At 42.7% G+C, this 19,368-nt stretch overlaps 1 protein-coding gene across 1 annotated transcript in view; it reads right to left on the bottom strand.

Moving 5' to 3' along the window:
* CLVS1 (clavesin 1) overlaps positions 1-19,368 on the bottom strand; it is a 79,138-nt gene that overhangs the window by 12,387 nt on the left and 47,383 nt on the right. Inside the window, exons 3-4 of the mRNA XM_056854115.1 lie at positions 4,633-4,743; positions 2,446-2,681 (exon numbers count right to left, since the gene is read on the bottom strand). Of these exons, the coding sequence (XP_056710093.1) occupies positions 2,446-2,681; positions 4,633-4,743 (347 nt within the window). The remainder of the gene's footprint in view (positions 1-2,445; positions 2,682-4,632; positions 4,744-19,368) is intronic.

Consider the following 19,368-nt stretch of genomic DNA (forward strand, 5'->3'; position numbering starts at 1 on the left):
CTTGCCAGGCCCCGTATCTCCACTGGCGGGAGCTTTCTGGGGCACATGTGCACCCCGCATGGCATGCCAACGTCACTTCTGGGTTTACCCGGAAGCAACGTGGACGCTCTAGCGATCTTGGCTAAAAATCTATGGTTTCCATAGAGTTTTATCCAAGATTGCAAGAGTTTACCTGAAAGTGATGCATGCGCATGTGTGTGCGCACGTGCACACAGTGCCCACCAGCCATCAGTTGGCCGGCGGGCAGCCCGGTGGATCGGCGGGATTTTACTCGCCACCACCGGGCACTTGGCAACCCTACTGGCATAGGGTTGCCAGGTCCCTCTTCACCACCAGCGGGAGGTTTTGGGGGCAGAGCCTGAGGAGGGTGGGGTTTGGGGAGGGGAGGGACTTCAGTGGCATAGAGTTCAATTGCCAAAGCGGCCATTTTTCTCCAGGTGATCTGATGTCTATCGGCTGGAGATCAGTTGAATTAGCAGGAGATCTCCTGCTACTATCTGGCAGTTGGCAACCCTATACTGGCACCACACATAGAGCCATAGGTTTCCTAAGTAAAGGCTGCTAGGTGGGAGGGAAAGCTTAAGATGGGGGCAGATAACAGTAGTTTGGCTGTTGGGTTGGAAGGAGAGAAGGAAGCATGAAAAGGGAAGAGGCTATGGGGGCTTTCAGGGAAGGGAAAGAGGAAATAGTAAGGGAGGGTGAAATTATATGGCTTCCGCAAGTCCCTGCAGGTTCCCATTTGTGTATTACTATTTTTGAAATGTATGTAGATGCAGCTGTGATTAATAAAGTACAAATTTAATTAAAATCATTACTGAATTCATAGAAGACTTTTGTCATTACGTATTTTCTCAATCAACAGATACTATTAGTATAGCTACTAATGTTGGGGTCCCCGAAATGTTTTGATATAAAAAAGTGGTCTTCATACTTGCCAACTACTATAATAGTGTACTTTTCTCTGTATCACACAAATGTAATTACAGATATAGGCAAAAATTTATAACAAGCAGTAACACTGAATATACTCAAAATGATCTTCAGAAAAAAATGGCAAGAAAATGTGTATCTACCCTTTTCATTGTTACCGCTAGACCTGGCTGCGCAGAAGAAAACCATTGCTGAAAGCAGTCAATTTACTTAACTATGGGCCAATTTCAAATCTCCCCCTTTGGCAGACCAACACAAGACCTTTCTGGGTGACACAGATTATCTTGACCTATTTTACTCAGGCTTCTAGAATCTTCTTGACATTGAAAATGTCTTAATCATGCCGGTGAGACTCAGAGGGAATGCAGCTCTATTGATTCTCCTGGATCTCTCAGTGGCTTTCAGTACCATTGACCCTTCAAGGCTGCCTGCATGACATCTGTGCAAACTGCTGGGAGTCAACTAGATCCTCAGTAAGAAATCTGCATTATACTGTTGTCATCATCACCAACAACAATGTCTCTAATTCTCAACAAGGCCAAATCTGTGGATGCTTAAATCCTGAAATTGAAAGTTGGATTTAAATTGGAAATTGGATTTAAAAATAATCCATGTTTGCAGAAAAGTCTGAAATGTAATAAAAAGCATTGGGGAGTAAACCTCCACAATGATAAAATGAGTGCTTGTAGCTTTAAGAAGCAAATGCATTTTGCGGCTGTTGCTAGGCAACCAGAACAGTTTTACTAGTATTGCCAGCTATGACCGTAGCTGACTTCAACTGACTAAAACCATGGCGAAGAAGTTATTAATTGCATATCAAACCTGGCAGTATGGTAAGAGTGTGCATCTGGGATCGAGTCAGCCTGCTCTGGATGAGATTGCCCTCAACCCAAAGAAGTCAATTAGAAAAGAGAGAATTGACACTGGAGAGAGGGAACAGCTGAGAAGAGAGACCACATGATCCTAATTCTCAGTCTTGATCTATGAAACATGGTAAAACCCACCCTATCATATCTGCATTGGTTCTCTAGAAAGTTTTCTTTCAGAGCTCAGCTGGCAGCAGATTCAACAACATATACAATTCCACGTTTTTTATACCTTGCTTTGGAGAACAACTGCACATCTTAGAGCTTATTTTACCTCTCATTATGGGGAAATATCCCCTCCCTTGGCTTCACAAGCATGGCCCAGATGCTCCACAACCAACAATTGTTCATGAGACCCAAGACGGCAAGAAGCATGCATGATGCCTCATGAAAGAGCATTCCACAGTGTGTCATTTAATACTGAACCATTTAATACATCTTTGTTGGTCTCTTTACTGTCAACCTGTTTGAATCACAATCAATAGTAATGGACAAAGTAACTGCATTTGTTCTAAATGCTGTTCTTTCATGGCCAGACAGCACTCTCTCTTCAAGGTGAAGTACCCCGTCTTTTTCACTTCAATAAAACGACCACTTTAAGCAGGATTATTATTTTTTCGACAGAATCCTGTTTTTTTTAATTTCTTACCTCTTCATGAGTTTTGGTGAGCATTCCCTCTCCAGGTTGGAAGATGCGTGCTTCACGTGCATGGCATTGTAGGATGTGTGAGTGTATTCGTTTTCATCACTGTAGTCAGGGCCAAGCAACGTCCGAGCCCAAGTACCCATGTCATAAGGAGGAAGTGTCCCTCCAAACTCTGAAGGCAGGCAGTCAGGGTGTATTAGCTGGTGAAGGCTGTTCAGATTGTTACCATGAAGGAAGATCTAAAAAGAAAAAAATACAAACAGCAAACAAAAGACACTGCTAGTTCATTGTGATCAGTGGTTTCATGGGCAGTAACAAAATATTCAGGACTATTAGAAAGGAAGATGGGGGGTGGGGAACTATTCTCTTGTAAATCAACCATCTGTCTGTTGAAATACACATGAATACTAAATTTTCTGGCCTAAGTTTTAGGTGAATTTAGGGTTGCCAGGTCCCTCTTTGCCACCGGCGGGAGATTTTTGGGGCGGAGCCTGAGGAGGGTGGGGTTTGGGGAGGGGAGAGACTTCAATGCCATAGAGTTCAACTTCAAAGCGGCCATTTTCTCCAGGTGAACTGATCTCTGTTGGCTGGAGATCAGTTGTAACAGCAGGAGATCGCCAGCTGGTATCGCCAGCTAGTACCTGGAGGTTGGCAACCCTAGATGAACTAGAGCTGACTTCTTCAGATGCAATTAATATCTGTCTATTCGCTATGCACTTTTCAGCTTCCTCCACATCAAAAGGACATAATACAAATGCACGAAAGCAGACAGTAAAAAAAAACTACAAGAGATGGAGTAACTGCACTGCCATGTGTAGAGGGTCAAGGACAAATTCAAGCTATGGTTTTCAGTAATGCTCGCCTAGGGGAAACCAGCTTTTCTTATGGGGGACCCATCCTAGTAATGAAACCCCACCTCACCCCACTCACTAAACTTGGGAAGGGGGAGCTGTGTGGAAGGGCCTGTCCTTGAAGGCTGGGCAAATGTGCACTTCAGAGTGCTAACTTCTTATAAAAATGTAGTTTCCCTGTTTCAGCAGGCTGATTCTTGCTTGCATTTTTAGATGAAGAATTTTAGTCTAATATGTCTTGTTGGAAGTCTCCTTGAGTTTTATGAATATGTAGGGTTGCCAGCTTCCAAGTGGTGGCTGGAGATCTGGGATTACAACTGGTATTAGGGTTGCCAACTACCAGGTAATAGCTGGAGATCCCCTGCTATTATGACTGATCTCCAGCCAATTGAGATCAGTTCACCTGGTGAAAATGGCCGCTTTGGCCATTGCACTCTATGGCACTGAAGTCCCTCCCCTCCTCAAACCCCGCTCTCCTCAGGCTCTGCCCCAAAAACCTCTTGCCAGTTGCAAAAAGGGACCTGGCAACCTTAACTGGTATCCAGGCAACAGAGGTCAGTTCACCTGGAGAAATTAGATGCTTTGGAAGGTGGACTCTATGGCATTATGCCCCATTGGAGTCCCTCCCTCCCCAACCCCCCCTCCTCAGGCTCCACCTCCCAAAATCTCCAGGTATTTCCCAACCCAGTGCTGGCAACGCTATGACTAAGGCCCGAGACAAACACACTAGGCAGCCTTAGGCAAGTCACCATCAATCTCAGTCTCCCCTACCTTGATACCAGCCCTGATAAAAATGGTATACAATAGAAAGCAACATTTGCAGGCTCTTTGCCACATCTGAGTCCTGTTTTCTCTATAACCGCATTTGAAATTTGGATGCTTCAGGCAATGTTAATTATTTCTTCCCCTTTACAAGGACAAGAATCAACAGAAAAAGTAAAAAGGGAAATTTCTTTCACGATTAAAATGACTGCAATGGGTGGAAAGCATGCAAACAGTTCTAGTGGGAATTTTCTTCTCTATCTGGTCCTTCTCTATTACAGCCCTGGAAATGCTACATCTTCACTTCATATATGTGTGTGTTTATAATATAAAATGGTGCCTTTTGTTTGTACATGATGAAAGGGCCGTTTGTGGTGCCTGGCTGTGATTCCGAAAATAACTCTCTCCTGCTGAAATATTGATTAAATGTTGGCTTTCGGCAAACTCCAAGTGAGGCGTCAGGCCTTGCAGCCACTCTGCAGCCACACAAAGCCCACCACAAAGAGGCTAGAAGAGGAGGCAGAGAGTCACGAGTGTCGCTCCATCGCATTGCAGATGGGCTTCATTCTCTAATTACCCTTTTCCTTGTCTTGTCTTTGAGAAAGGGCTTGATTAGCGTGTACAGGGCATGGATGTACCAAGGCTGGTTCACAAAATGGATGCCTCCAAAGCGAGCGGGGAAGCTGTCCTGTGGAGAAGAAAAGAATGGAAGCCAATTAACAGAGGCACCCAGTTAGAGGGGCAAGCAGCAGGGCTCGAGTCAGGAAAAGGTTTGCATGTTAATTGGCGCATTATGATCCAGCATCTCCTTCATGACACACGCAGGCACACAGCTTCTGCTTTAACACGTCCTTGCCACTTCTTTATACAATTACCGGGGTTGTGTGCGTTTGAAACCAGCCAGATCTCAACATGCTTTCCCCCGGACTCATCCCAGCTCTCTGTGGGTATGGTGCTTTTCAAAAAGCGCAGCACGAATGTGGGCGGGGATGTGTTTTCTAATTCCCCATTGTGCCCCAGAGCCAAGTTCCCATATACCTCTGTGAACACAGCTCACCTCTTCACCCCCATGCCTTCTTCCCTCCCCCAAGCCATCATTACAATAGCTGAACTTTCTGGGTGAATGAACAGCACATTATGCAGAAGAGGACGGGTGGAAAATGTTGATAAGTGAAGCTGTCGAAGGGGAGCGGCGTGACAACACCATGGAAACTGACACAGACAAGGGGCTTGCTTTGGAGGTTTTGTACAGATACTCAGCAAATTAGCATGCAGGTAGAGTAGCCTCTGCCAGCAATGGCCGCAGTCGCATGTCATCCCAGGTAAGCAGAATGGCATGTTTAGGAAAATGGCAGTCTTCTGGAGTGCCTTCACAAGTCATTCGCTATTACTAATGACATCTGTGTATCAGAGTCATGGGAATGTTAGAGGACAGTCTGGCTTCTTCGCCTTTACTGAGCAGGGAGGCAGGAAAGCAAGTTGTCTTGCTCTCTGAGATTACTGAACATTAGGTTAGTTTATGGGATTTGCGGGGGGGGGGGATTGTTGTACTTACTTAAAAAAAAACTGTTAAAGAGAACAGTGTACTTGCAAAGACCCAGACCTGGATGGCCCAGGCGAGCCTGATCTCGTCAGATCTCAGAAGCTAAGCAGGGTCAGCCGTGGTTAGTATTTGGAGGGGAGACCACCAAGGAAGTCCAGGGCTGCTGTGCAGAGGAAGGCACTGGCAAACCACCTCTGTTAGTCTCTTGCCATGAAAACCCCAAAAGGGGTCGCCATAAGTCAGCTGCGACTTGAAGGCACTTTACACACACACACTTGGGAAGAACTCTCTATAAAGTAACTCAGGTGCATCAAAGGGATAGTGAACTTGTGACAAAAAGAGAGACAGGCTCTCAGTGCAAGCTGTGGAAGATTCAGAAGGTTTTAAAAGTGTGAGAAGGAGATATATTTACTCACTGTCGATTACTGTAGCTTTAATTACCAACTTATTCAGGGCTACCTCTAGATTCCTGGTATGCACGTCAGCATTGTTTTGCAAAAACTCATCTTTAAGATACCATCACATTCAGAAAACTGGAACCCTTATATGAATTATTAATAATCCTTTTGTTATATTGTATTGAAAAGGTGTCAAAGGGGGGGGACATCTAAATATTATGTGGATAGATGATAATAATATGTGAACTCAATTTTTGATACCTTGGAAGTATTTTTAGAAATTTATGTTTAGATTTATAATAGTAATCACCACTGCAAGTTTTTTTATCTATTGTATTTAATCACAATTCATTTCATAATATTGTCGAACATTATTGTCATGTTTACCAAGTATTGTATAGGGTATCTTATGAAATTCATGCTTAGATTTATTATGATAATCACCATTTAATGCTTATTATTATACCACTATTTACTGCTCATTACCACTATTTACTGCTCATTATTGTTCCTTTCATCATTGACATTTGATCATTTGATGTAATAGTAATTGCTGTTGTGATATGGTTTCTATATTTCCCACCTGTTCTGATTAAAAATATTTTTTTAAAGAAAAAAAAACCTGGTAACCTTTTATCACCTTATTTTCCAAGTGGCTAACTGTGGGCCTGTGGTCAGTATCATCTGGCAAATTTTAAATTGCAGTATGATGAATAGTTTGTACATAATTTTATTCATAAGAAAAATAATGAACATAGTTTCAAGTTCTACAAAAGAAGAGGTATTCCCACACTTCAATGTTACATCTTACTTTTTCACGAGCAGCTCATTCCTAAGGGGTGTGTGTGTGGTACAACGGTGGCCAGAGGCAGTTGCGCCGCCTACAGAGTGGCTTGCTACCAATGCAGCAAGCCTAAAAAAGAATTTAAAATTATTTCTTGGGGGGGGGGAAGTGGAACAATTTTAGCAGGCATACCTTGACACCTGCAAAATGGTGCTTTTTGGAGCTGAAAGGGGATAGGAAACTGCCTAAAGGCTGCTCTGCCCCCAAGAACGCCCCAGGAACAATTCCCAGGATGCTGGCATGGGGACTTACACCAGAAGAATGCTGGCAGGGAGGCTGCGCCATCATCAGAGCACTGCGCTGTCACATCGCTCTCTGGCACCGGCATAAGTTGCCCTACACTGGTGTCTGTGCCAGTTTGCATGGCGCAAGTGGCACGAACGCTGGCATAGGGGTCACACTGGCTCGTATGCAGTTTCACCCCCCTTGTAGATTGCACCGTTAGGCACACAATGTGTCACATTTACCTGAAAGGAAGATAGCCTGAATGTTAGATGATCCCCTAAAAAACCCAAAAACCTTTTGTGTATAACTTTTTAAAACTGCTGTACATACCTGTAATGTATGTGAATTTAAGAAGCCCTCCACCCTTTTTTCTTAACGACATATGTGGTGGTGGTGGGGGAACCTAGTCTTTCTTTCAATAGGACAAATGTATGTGAAATACTGTGACAGCCTATGCTCCATTACTGACCAGCCCTTCTTAATACATTGTACCAACTTTATTGTTGCAAATGGGTTCACTTTGTACAGAAAAATACCACTCTGGGTCTTCGACCACTATAAAGATAATATGCTTCAAAATTTGGGCTCGGTAGCTTAGAGGAGATCCAAAACATTCAGCCCATCAGTTATTCAGATACATGAGAAACATCTTTAAGCAAAGCCATGATGAATGACAGTTACACAGGATTGTATCCCAACAGCCAGTTCACGGGGCCTCCATCCCCTGCCGGTGGTCAGGTGGGATCTGGCTACCCTATGTACAAAAGTGTTCAATGTGAGACATGTCCCAAGGATAAATTTACACAGAGAACTGCAGCTTGTACACTGAGTCCTTCACAACTCTAACAGCAGCTTCCTGGCAAAGATTTCCATGATTTCAGAAGCTGCACAATGAACCACCACGATGGCAAGAAGCTCCAGCTGTATCGGAGATGGCAGGTAACATACGATACAGGTCATCAGGCAGTTGTGACCCTGCCCCATTTACTCAGGGTTAAAGTAGTTTAGGTTCTGTATGTCTAGTCCATAATTTTGTATACTAACGGGTTAACTACCGGCAGAACTGATGTCCCATTCTTTCTCTAGGTCATAAGACGTCAGAGGACCACTTGAAAGAGCAGGTGATTAGGCGTGGCTCCCCATCAACTATACTGCCTGTGGAAAAACTGGTTGTTCCTCAAAACTGTCCCCCCCACCTTTACCTGCATTTCTCTTATACACAAGGCCTTGGTAAAATGTGACCTTAAAAGGGATTGTAAAATGTACTATTGCATCCTCGTTGTAAATAGGAGAAAATGGAGGAAAAGACTCACTTCTCTCTCAAACCTATCCCTGTCTGTTAGAAAGGTATGGCTGTAGGGAGAGGAACAGAGAGTGAAGGAGAGAAATGCAGGCTTTGATTGGAAGACAAACTTTAAGAAGAATATTCAGTTAGACCAGGCTTTGTTTCAATGTATTTCTTTTCAAAGGTTTTGTGAACACATTTTGTCCTATTCTGGAAATTGTTTCTATTCAAGTCAAAATAAATATAAGAAATATAGTAAATTAAAATAAATCTGCATAGGAGTTGTCATGCAGAATTAAAATGTGGTATTTTCCAACAATTGACCCGGTATTTATTATAAGTAGTACCTCAGAATGGCTCAATAGTAAGACAGCTTCAAAGCAAGTAAACTCCGTTTCAGTGGTGTGAGCTGCATGAACTTGCCTGTGGTTTTTTCTCATCTCTGTGAGAATACGAGACCAGCACATTGTATCCCAATTGGAAAATAAAGAACACACAGGGCACCAGGGAAAGTCACTTCAAAGCTAAAATTTATTATTTTATTGTCTAGGACCCATGGAAATTTCCTATTTACAATAGCTCTCCTTCCCCATTTTCCTAAGGATTTTGTTTCAATAATTTGGAAAGGAGAGATGTTAGGTCAATCTTTCTTCAGGACTAACAACCTCCTTCATCACCACATTCTTTTTCCAAGTAGAAGCAACAGTAGATGTTATTTCTTTGTTACCAAATGCTAAAAACTAATTTGTACACATTAAGAATGGTGTTGTTTTTTTAAATACTCTACCACATCTGGAAATAGCTTGACCAGGATCTCAAATTCTGAACTGCAAGAGTACAGCTGGAGTAAAGATAGTCCAACACTAGGGAAACTTCAAAACACAAATTTAACTGGTAAGACTGAGAATTTTTTCTAATGACACTTGCATTAATATACATGTGAATGAACTCCCTGGCCTTAAAGATCCAATGCAATCTACAGAGTAATCTTTGGAGACTGGAAATTTTGTCTGTATTTAGGAAGGGTTTTAAACAGCAAATTAAAGTATATAAATTCAAAAAGTAATCTTGTTCCATACAAAAAAAAAAGAGAGTAAAAGTAAAGCTTCTCACCTCTTAGCACATGTAATCTTTTTGTTTTAGGGATTTAAAGCTTACAAAAACTGACAGTAATTCTCTCTAACAATTTCTCAAAAAGGGATTCTGAGTGGTTGGTGATTCAAGAGGGAAATGAAATCTCCCTGCTCAAGAGTTCCAGTGCATTCTGGCTACTTTCTGCCCCAGCTACTTATTTTTCAAGACAGGAAATCTAAATTTACCCAGCTTGTCTCAGAACATTATAGTGTATCTGTATGTCCTAGGGTTGCCAGGTCTCTTTTTGCCACTGGCAGGAGGTTTTTTGGGTGGAGCCTGAGGAGGGCAGGGTTTGGGGAGGGGAGGGACTTCAATGCCATAGAGTCCAATATCCAAAGCCCCCATTTTCTCCAGGTGATCTCTATTGGCTAGAGATCAGTTGTAATCGCTGGAGATCTCCAGCTAGTAACTGGAGGTTGGCAACCCTAGTATGTCCAAAGATCAGTACAGGGATTACTTGGAAGTAAGAATCCCCAAACTTGAGTGGCATTCTTATTTGATGCTTTGGAGAAGAAAAAAGCCCCCATGAATTAAATGTGGCTTACCTCCAATTTAAAAAATGTAGGATTGGGCTGCCCAATCACAGTCTGTTTCAGATATTCAATATGGGTAGAACAACCATATAGATGGGGGGAAGGGTTAGGATCACAATGGCAAGCACTGTCTAGGCTGTACAATATGTGCCATTGAGCATGTAAAGGTTGGGGCATAGCATGCCACTGCGGTCCCACTCCCTACACACCAACACATGTTCATTCTACTAACAGGATCTGAAGAGGGCTCTTCTCTATCAGCAGATGTGCTTTCAAGAGAAAGGCTCCAGCTTTATGCTTGCTCCAAAAGGCTGGACCCTTCCTCTGCTTAATAGCTTTATACCTCCTTAATACCACTCTGCCATATAAAAAGGCAAGTTGAAAAACTTTCTTGCAAGTGGATTTTCTTATAAATAGGTAAAGCGGTTGCCATTTGGAGCAAAAAGTAGGGATTAGAGCACATGAGCCAATCTATAGAGCGCAAGAGCCAATAATAACCAATCTATAGCAATGGAAAGCATGACTAAGCAGAACTACTGTCAACTAAGTGTCCCCAGCTTGCAATTCAAATAGTAGTTTTGGACAGGCCAGTGTTTTTCATGAAATCAGTATTCCGAGGATCTTTAATAAGATGCAGCCAACAACCCCAAAAACCAGAAACAGAACAACCTAGAAATGGAGTCCTAATTAATGATTCTACCCATGACTGCAGCATTGCAAAAAACTCAGTCTGATCAGCTGTATTTCCTAAAGTGTTCTATCAAATTAGCATAGGAAAGGTTCATTATATGTGTTTGCCAATAACATTTAATGTGATATTTGATCAGCTTAAATTGCCACTGGGTTCTTTTTTGCTGCAACAGATCATTCTTCTGGCATGCATTTCTATGTGTACAGTAACAGATAAGCAGACAGTCCACTAGTATCTGAAAAATCCTCAACCTCCTATGGCCACCTCTTTAGCCTGCAGAAGATAAGTTCCTGTATCATAAAATTGCTGCTTTCAAATAGTTTATTGACAGCAAGTCAAAGATTACATAGCACCCTGTTAGACTTTTTCCAGATTGAAATTTGGCTAACTTCCAGATTGGGTCTGGAGATCTTCAGGAATTACAACTGATCTCTAGAGATTATTTCCCTGGGAGAAAATAGCTGCTATGGAGGCTGGACCCTATGGCATTATACCCCACTGAGGTCCCTCCCTTCCTGAAACCCTGTCATCCCCCAAGTGCTGCCCCCCCAAAACAAAATCTCCAGGAATTTCCTAACCTACAGTTGACGACCCTACTGTCAAAGCATCCTTTTGGAGAACACTATAGTTCTCCCCCCACCCAGCCCCATTTCATTTGTATTCTCTGGGCAGTTAGATGCTTTTCAAGGTAAGTGTATTTACTTCTAGGTAAGTGTATTTACAATCAAAGCTGTGTTCCCATGGAAAGTAACACACCCAATGCAGTAAAACATTACTAGCCCAGACAAAGGTTTCTGTCCACAATGAATGGAGCTGTATGGAAATCTAAAGTGACATGTTCATATGTAGATGTCATGTACCCGGAAACAGTAGATTACACCAGTAGCCTATGCAGGCTGCAGTAAACCTGTGTGAAATTGCAGTGCTGGAGACTAGGAAAACAACACAAAATATCAAATGCAAATTAAATATATATTAAGTGCAGAAGGTGCAAAGTGAATACAAAAACAACAGACAATACATACAATATTTACAAACTAACAAGAATACTACTGGCCAAGGTAAGAATTATTAATTAATCTGTTTTTCTTTTTTTATAGATTCTAAGATTCCTGGTAAGTAATTGTATCACAATGAACTGGGACGAATTCCACAGAAGGAACAGCCGAAAGAAGATGGACGTGTTGTCTAGATCGGTGTCCACGTTTCGCCAAAGGCTTCATCAGCTGAACAATTTCTCAAAAGGAGTAATATAAGGATATATCATAACCACATTAGGTACAATTTTCCAGCAGCCTGCAAGGCTCAATAGCAAATCAATGTCAGAACGTTCCTTCTGTGGAACCCTAGATGCAGCACTTAGACAATGAGATTTCATAAGCACCTCCCTCTTTGGCCACCACTAAGGGTCTAACTACATGATGCATTATCCCTTGGCTAGCCCTGGGGATTGTCAAGTAGACATACACTGGGAATTTCTAAGTGAAGCATGATGCATGGGGCCCCAGTCTGTATTGCAACCATGGCATGTAGGGAAAGAAGGCAAGGGTTTCCCCTGCATCGTTTTCCTGTCCTGAAATGGCCCCCAGGAGCTTCTATTTGCCCTACTGGGGTTACATGTGTACTGATGGGTTGCACATAAGTTTCCCCAACAAGGCAAATAGTGGTTCGCTGGGGTCATTTCAGGTTGGGAAAACTGGAGTGAGCTTAAGCCCCCTCCCTCCACATGTTGTGGTCACAATTAGAATTGACCCCCACATGCCTGAGAATGTCAGTTTTACAAGGGAATTCCCAGCATACATCTGTTTGACAGTCTCCGGGGAGACCCGGAAACAAACTTGGGAACGATGTATTGGCCTCAGTAGGAAGTGGGATGCATGCCCCATAATGCTGCAAAGTCCATAGTTGTGATCAAGCTGTCTTATATCCAGGGGCTCCTGTATGAAACAATGTGTGGACTTGACTGGAAGACTTCCAGTTAGTCAAAGCAAACAATCTGAAATCATTCTGAAGCTGACTTAAATTTCTAACACTTAGAAACACAGGAAGTCACAGCTGTCATAATTCAGTGCTGACACTCTGTAAACATCTGGCTATCTAAAAAAATTAAATAGCTTTCTGTCAGAACTCATTAATTTTCACTTTGCTAGGCTCCAAACATAACAAACATCTTAACTTTTCTTTTCTTTTTTGTAAGCAAGGTTTTAATAACCATTACATGAGGGTTTCTTTAAAAAAGTATTTTACAAGGCACTCTCATCTAGGATGTGTTGGCTCATACCGGGGAATTATCATACTTAAATCTACAGCATTAAATATCCGGTATATTTTCACAGTGTTTGTATTCTTGCCTTATTCACTAAGCTCAGCAATTCGCAATTGTTTTCCATAACCATTACCACAATATAATGATGCCTTCTGCACCTTCTGTTTACTTTGCACTTGGCAGATGGTGCCAATAAAACAAGTTCCAGAGCAAAAGATTCATTTGAGACACTTTGATCCGTCTTTACAAAATAATATCATATTTCATGATGTACCAAAATAAACTGTAGCTTTGGGGCTTACAGCTGCCTCTTCACTAGACAGAAAAATCATATTTATCCTAAACTTGGATGTGCTGGCGGTGCGTCTTCAACATCATACTGTTGCAAGGTTGGATTCTGGCTACGGTCCATGACCACCACTGAGCTGGTTCTGGACTCTGACTCCGAAGCCTCACAGGAAGAGAGGAGCCAGAAACAAGGCCCGGGGAGAGCAGAGAACTCTGGGAAAACCCAGTATGGAAGATGCCACTGGCTCATTGGTTGCAGAGGCTGCCCCTGAGGATCCTGCAGTTGGAGCTTCTCCACCAGAAGTTTCCTCTGCCCTCCCAGGTCCTGGGGTAACTAAGCCCCATCTCACAAGTCCACCAGGATCTGCCTCCACCCAGCAAGAGCTGAAGGCAGCGGTTTGTGCTGAGACAGCCCAGCAGAGATGCAGCACTAGGCTGATAGCCTGTGCCCCACCTCCTGGGGCAGATCATAGTGGATATTTCGGGAGGGGAAGGACTTCAGTGGGGTGTAATGCCCTACAGTCCATCTTCCAAAGTGGCCATTTTCTCCAGGTGAACTGATCTCTGTCACCTGGAGATCAGTTGTAATAGCAAGAGATCTCCAGCCATAGGGCTGCCAGGTCCCTCTTTGCAACCAGTGGGAGATTTTGGGGGTGGAGCCTGAGGAGGGCAGGGTTTGGGGAGGGGAGGGACTTCAATGCCATAGAGTCCAATAGCCAAAGCGGCCATTTTCTCCAGGTGAACTGATCTCTATCGGCTGGAGATCAGTTGTAATAGTGGGAGATCTCCAGCTAGTACCTGGAGGTTGCCAACCCTATCCAGTCACCACCTGAAGGTTAGCAACCTTACTGAGTTGCCCTGCCTACAGAATACCCGACAGCTACTGTGGATCAGTTTATCCATGCGTTTGGCCAAATAAGGTGTTGTGCTTGGGGAATCAGAGCCTGTGGCAAAAGGAATGGTAATATTTCTTAACTAGTTTAGGTATCACTGCTTAGAGAAGTGGTGCAGTGAGTAACAATACTGTTTAATACCCCAAATGTAAATTCGACATTATTTCCAAGTTACGTGCTTTCACCAAATATAAGGGTTGATTCTCAGCACAAGTGCCTTCCACATACACTTTTAAAGGCTGTATGTCTTTGGTTATGATCCCCAATCAATAGAACGTACACAGAAATTAGTTTCAATATTTACTTCATTTTGTTAAATGTATAGCCTGCTCCATGCCAAGGGTTCAAAGTAAATAACGAAGCTCTTCTCCCACAAGTAAAACTCCCATAAAACACCCATGAGATAAAAATAAATAAAAAAGGGTGGGAGAACCTCTGTGGTTCAATAGTTAGATTGCCGGACTGCAATGGGAGAGACCAGAGTTCAGATCCCTACCCAGGGCCAAACTACATGAATGAGTTGAGTCCAGGTTGGGTTCCCTGCAGTCACACAGCAGATATGGGAAATGGCTTTTAAATAACAATAGAGCCCAAATGGGCTTGAAATGCCACCATGGAATGGTAGAACAGCAAAAACAGAGAAATAACTCCATTGCTGTTTCTGCAGAAGAAAACAGCTTGGGGTGAAAGCAGGAGTGCTTCCTCCCCCGTGGCAGTATTCTGAGCCCTTTTGTGCTCTCCTTTATTTTTGAAAATGCCATTACTGTCAGCTGCTGTGTGGCTACAGAGAACCAGGATCCAACTTGTTAAAGATCCAAATGCGTAGTTTGACTCTCAGCCATAAAGCTTGCTAGGTCACCTTGGGTTAGTCAGGATCACCTATCTAACAGAGCTGTGGAGATAAAATGGAAGGTGGGTGAAACATATACACTGCCCTTCTTCTTGCCCTTCTAATAAGTCATCTCTGCCAAAGCAGAAAGCTCCAGTAGCTTGAGAGAAGCAATCTCAAAGATCCTTCAGCATACTAACCCATATTTGCTTCTGCTACCTGCAAGGACCTATGGATCAGAACCATTGTTTGCCATGTGGGGAGGGCATTCTTATCGAGGCCAGCACATCTTCAGGAGAGGTGCAGAGAAATGCAATGCAGCATAATCAGAATTATAGCAGAGATTATCAGATTTGAGAGTCAGAGTCTGAAGGCACATACCTTTGGATAATGGTTATCCATAACCTCCTGTGACATGCTGGGCTATATAATGAATGCTATTGCTAGACTCAGAATCTCTAGCCTTCTTTAATTTTCACAGCACAGCATCTGCAAACTAGAAAGCTTCAGGGTCATTGTGACCCATTAGTTTATCATTGCTCATTTAAAGTTGTCAGACCAGCAGCAGAAAATTATCTTAGAGAAGTTCCAATTCTAAGCAAATCAGACTGTCCAAGGGATAGTAACAACCCTGGAGCTGATGCGGTTTCTGTCTGTCATCTTGTGTTGTGCAAAGTATAGGATAAACAGAGAAACACTAGTATGAAAGGAAAGAGCCAGTAGGATTTACCCCTCTGTTTATAGAATTGGTATGCTTTCTGTTAATATATATTGCTTGCTTAATTGGTTTACTGATTATAAGCCCTCTCATGCAATATGCCAATGAAGGATTTTTGGTACATCCACCTTTCCTTACAACCCATAATGAATGATTACAAAGCACCATACTCTTAAAGCACTAATATTTTTTAAATTTAATATTTTGAACATATTTGTTTCTGGGCACTATTCAGAATGCTGGTTCTTACCTTTAAGGCCCTAAATAGAATGGAATGATAATAGCTGAAGGACCAGTTCCTTTTATACTGTCTACCCTCCAGTTAAGATGTTTCAAAGCCCTGCTCTCTGTGCCCTTGCCTGCAGAGGTGAGGTAGGTGGAAGCCAGACAGAGATTCTTCAGAGGTAGCATCCTGCTGGTGGAATGCCCTCCGCCTTCAGGACTGCCATTTAGCCAAGTAAGTGGTACAGGTTAGTCATGACTATTCTCATTGCTTCCTGTGGGGCTTACACACTACTATCATTAAATGGATTGGAACAAAAGAAAACAAAATAGTCTTGTTAGTACAGTGGTCCCCAGCGGGCACCTTTGGAATTCTGACATGGAGTGGTGGGCGCAGCCACAAAATGGCTGCTGCAGGAGGCGGAGCCAGCCACAAAATGGCTCTTTCAGCTTACCGTCAGTCACGCAGTGAAGATCCCTGTGCTGTGGTGGTAACTGCTGCCAAAGCAATGTTTTTAAAAAATCTGTACTGCCAATCAAATCTCCAGTGGCCAATCAGAAGCATTGCTGGGCAAAAGCCACACCTGGCAGCACAGCCCACTTTCTAAAGACACTTGGCAGGAACAAGGAAAGGTATTGGTGGGTGCCATGGTGCCCATGGGCCCCACATTGAAGACATTTGGGTGCTGATTTGCAGGCCGAGACTGTTTGGTAAACAGGAAGATGTTGATGAATGTAGAAAATTTGATAGGCGGAAAGTTCTCAGAAGCCTGACATTAAGAGCAGCTCTGCTCTGAGCAAACATACAACTAGCATTAATACACTAAATAAGCAACCTAAATGTCAATGATTGAGTTATGATCTTTGATTACTATGTGGGGGAAAGAAGAGAGGCTGGCTGAACGTTTGTGGAGGCAGACACTCCGAGTTAGATACAGGCAATGCCAAGATGTAAAGGGCAGCAAAGTGGTCAGCTGCGAGAGAATACAAAGGTCAGCAAGCAGATGGAGGGTCAAATTTCTCATGCCAGCGGAACTATAAAAGCACACATTGTGCTTTAAAAAGACAAAGGTTTATGGAGAGGAACTTTCTTTTAAGTATGCATTATTCCCCTGCTCAGCCACATTACCAAAGGAATCCGTACTACTTCTGTAGCAACTTTTATTGGATATTTGTGTGGCTGTCATCTAGGCAATGTCTGCACTGCAATGTTTGTGTGGCTGTCATCTAGGCAATGTCAGTTTTCCAAGTGTAGGAAAATGAACACCTGGGGACTTTTCCTGAAATGTCACACCCTCAGCTCTGTTTTAAAATGGATAAATGTGATCAAATGGAAGACAGGGAAGGCCTATTGAGTGGCACTTGCCTTTCGTGTGTGTATAAAGTGCCATCAAGTCGCAGCTGACTTATGGTGATCCCCGTAGGGTTTTCAAAGCAAGAGACTAACAGAGGTCATTTTCCATTGCGTTCCTCTGCACAGTATTTCTTGGTGGTCTCCCATCCAAGTACTAACCAGGGCCAACCTTGCTTAGCATCTGAGATCAGACGAGACCAGGCTAGCCTGGGCCTTAAAGGTCAGGGCCACTTTTCATAGACAACCTCAAAAATTAAAGCCCCTCTCTTTCATTTTGGTTGTTCCACACACATTACACACGTAAGGTTAATGGAGGGAAGCAGGCATGGTGATCTGTTGTGTTCACAATTAAATGAGCTACATGCTCATGAACCAATTTATTAAAACAAAATAGAAATCCATCTGACTAATTCCTTAACAGGTTGCAGTAAATTCTGGATTTAGAGCTAGTGGGTAGAGTGTTAGCTCTAAATTCTGGATTTAGAGCTAACACATACACACACACACACACACACACACACACAATATCTTTAAAAGCTCACGTACATTCACCGGGGAATACTGGCTTAAGCAGTTTTCCCACATGTGCATTCAATGGTGAAAGATAATATTCACATGTTATGTATTTGCTGGGGTACACCAGTCTTTCCCACAGAAATTGCAACATGTAGATCTGCTTTTACTTGTGTAGAATCATTTCACCTCTTTTCCTCCCCTTGCCAAAAGAGACCGATTACATGGAATAGACTCCTAACCCAAAGCGATATATTTACAAAATGAGTGTGGTAATTGCATCTGAAACCATAGGCCAAATGTGAGGGTACCGAAGTATGGTCATGCTTTAATAAATGATGGAAATGTTTATGCATTACACTTATTTTTTTTTTTAATCATCCAAGTACATTTTAGGCTTTTAGGTTACTTTATTATGCTGAACATTGATGCTTTTGATTTATGTTGCTTCCTTTTTGCAGTAGGTAGGGAAGCAATGGAAAATTTCACAATTTCCTGCGCATTTGTTAACGGGAGCTATTATGCTATGGGATTATATACATACTGGCATAATTCATTTTTTCCTGCTAGAACTCCTCCTAGCTTCCAATAAAATGAATTGCAAAATATTGCTGAAATCATAAATGATTACAGGTTTCATCAGTTAGCGACTTGAGCTTGGTAAACTGAGGGTGTACAATCACCATCCCATTTTTATGCAGTTGTGCTCCAATGCACTGATTTCGGTTTAGGGTTTCACTGTAGAACCATCTAATCAGCATCCTGTATAGCAACAGGAGATGATTAAGAACAAGCTATCAGAGTAGGACACTTACATAAAGTTCTAAACTTCTACTCAACATTAACAGAGAGCCTCATGGAACTTTAAAAACAAATGGATTTATTAGGGTATTTCATGAGCAAAGCCCACTTGGCAGCAATTTTCAAAACCAAGACAAGTCATATGTAGCACACACTTTGCTTCTCTGTGGGAAAAATGAACAAAACTACAGCGTGCTGCATGGGGTCCCACAAGCCATACTGTTAATCTATCCAGCCACAAGCTGAGCCAGGTAGAGCAGGCCATATCTTAGGACTTGCCTGCATCCCATCTGCTAGCATGATACAGTTCTGTGGAGACCTGCTGGCTCATTTCTATCAGCTGCAAATCAGAGATTGCACACTTGAATACACACTTGAACCATGTGCCAATACACAGCAATGATTTTGTATGCAGTTCAAAATGTTTCTTCATGGACTCCCTTCTGACAGTCACAATTCCTTCTGACAGTCACCGTTCCAAACCAGACTTTACACAGCATGCATCCGTCATCATACTTAGAGGGAGATCGGAAGTCACGCTGACTTCTGGGGATGCTCTTACTCGTCACCATGCAGCACCTGACTTCAGCCACAGCCTCAAAAACAATTCTGACATCATAATCACGCAGACTGATAAAGTGGCTCCTCTGATGGTCATAAACAGGAAGGATCAGACATGGGAGGCTGAGACAACTCTTTACCATTGCATTTTATGGGCCGCTATCATTGGATACCACTAAGGAATCACGAAAGCAATTACATATCTTGCAGAGAAG

The sequence above is a fragment of the Euleptes europaea genome, chromosome 8 (assembly GCF_029931775.1).
Source record: "Euleptes europaea isolate rEulEur1 chromosome 8, rEulEur1.hap1, whole genome shotgun sequence".
Lineage (NCBI taxonomy): Eukaryota > Metazoa > Chordata > Lepidosauria > Squamata > Sphaerodactylidae > Euleptes > Euleptes europaea.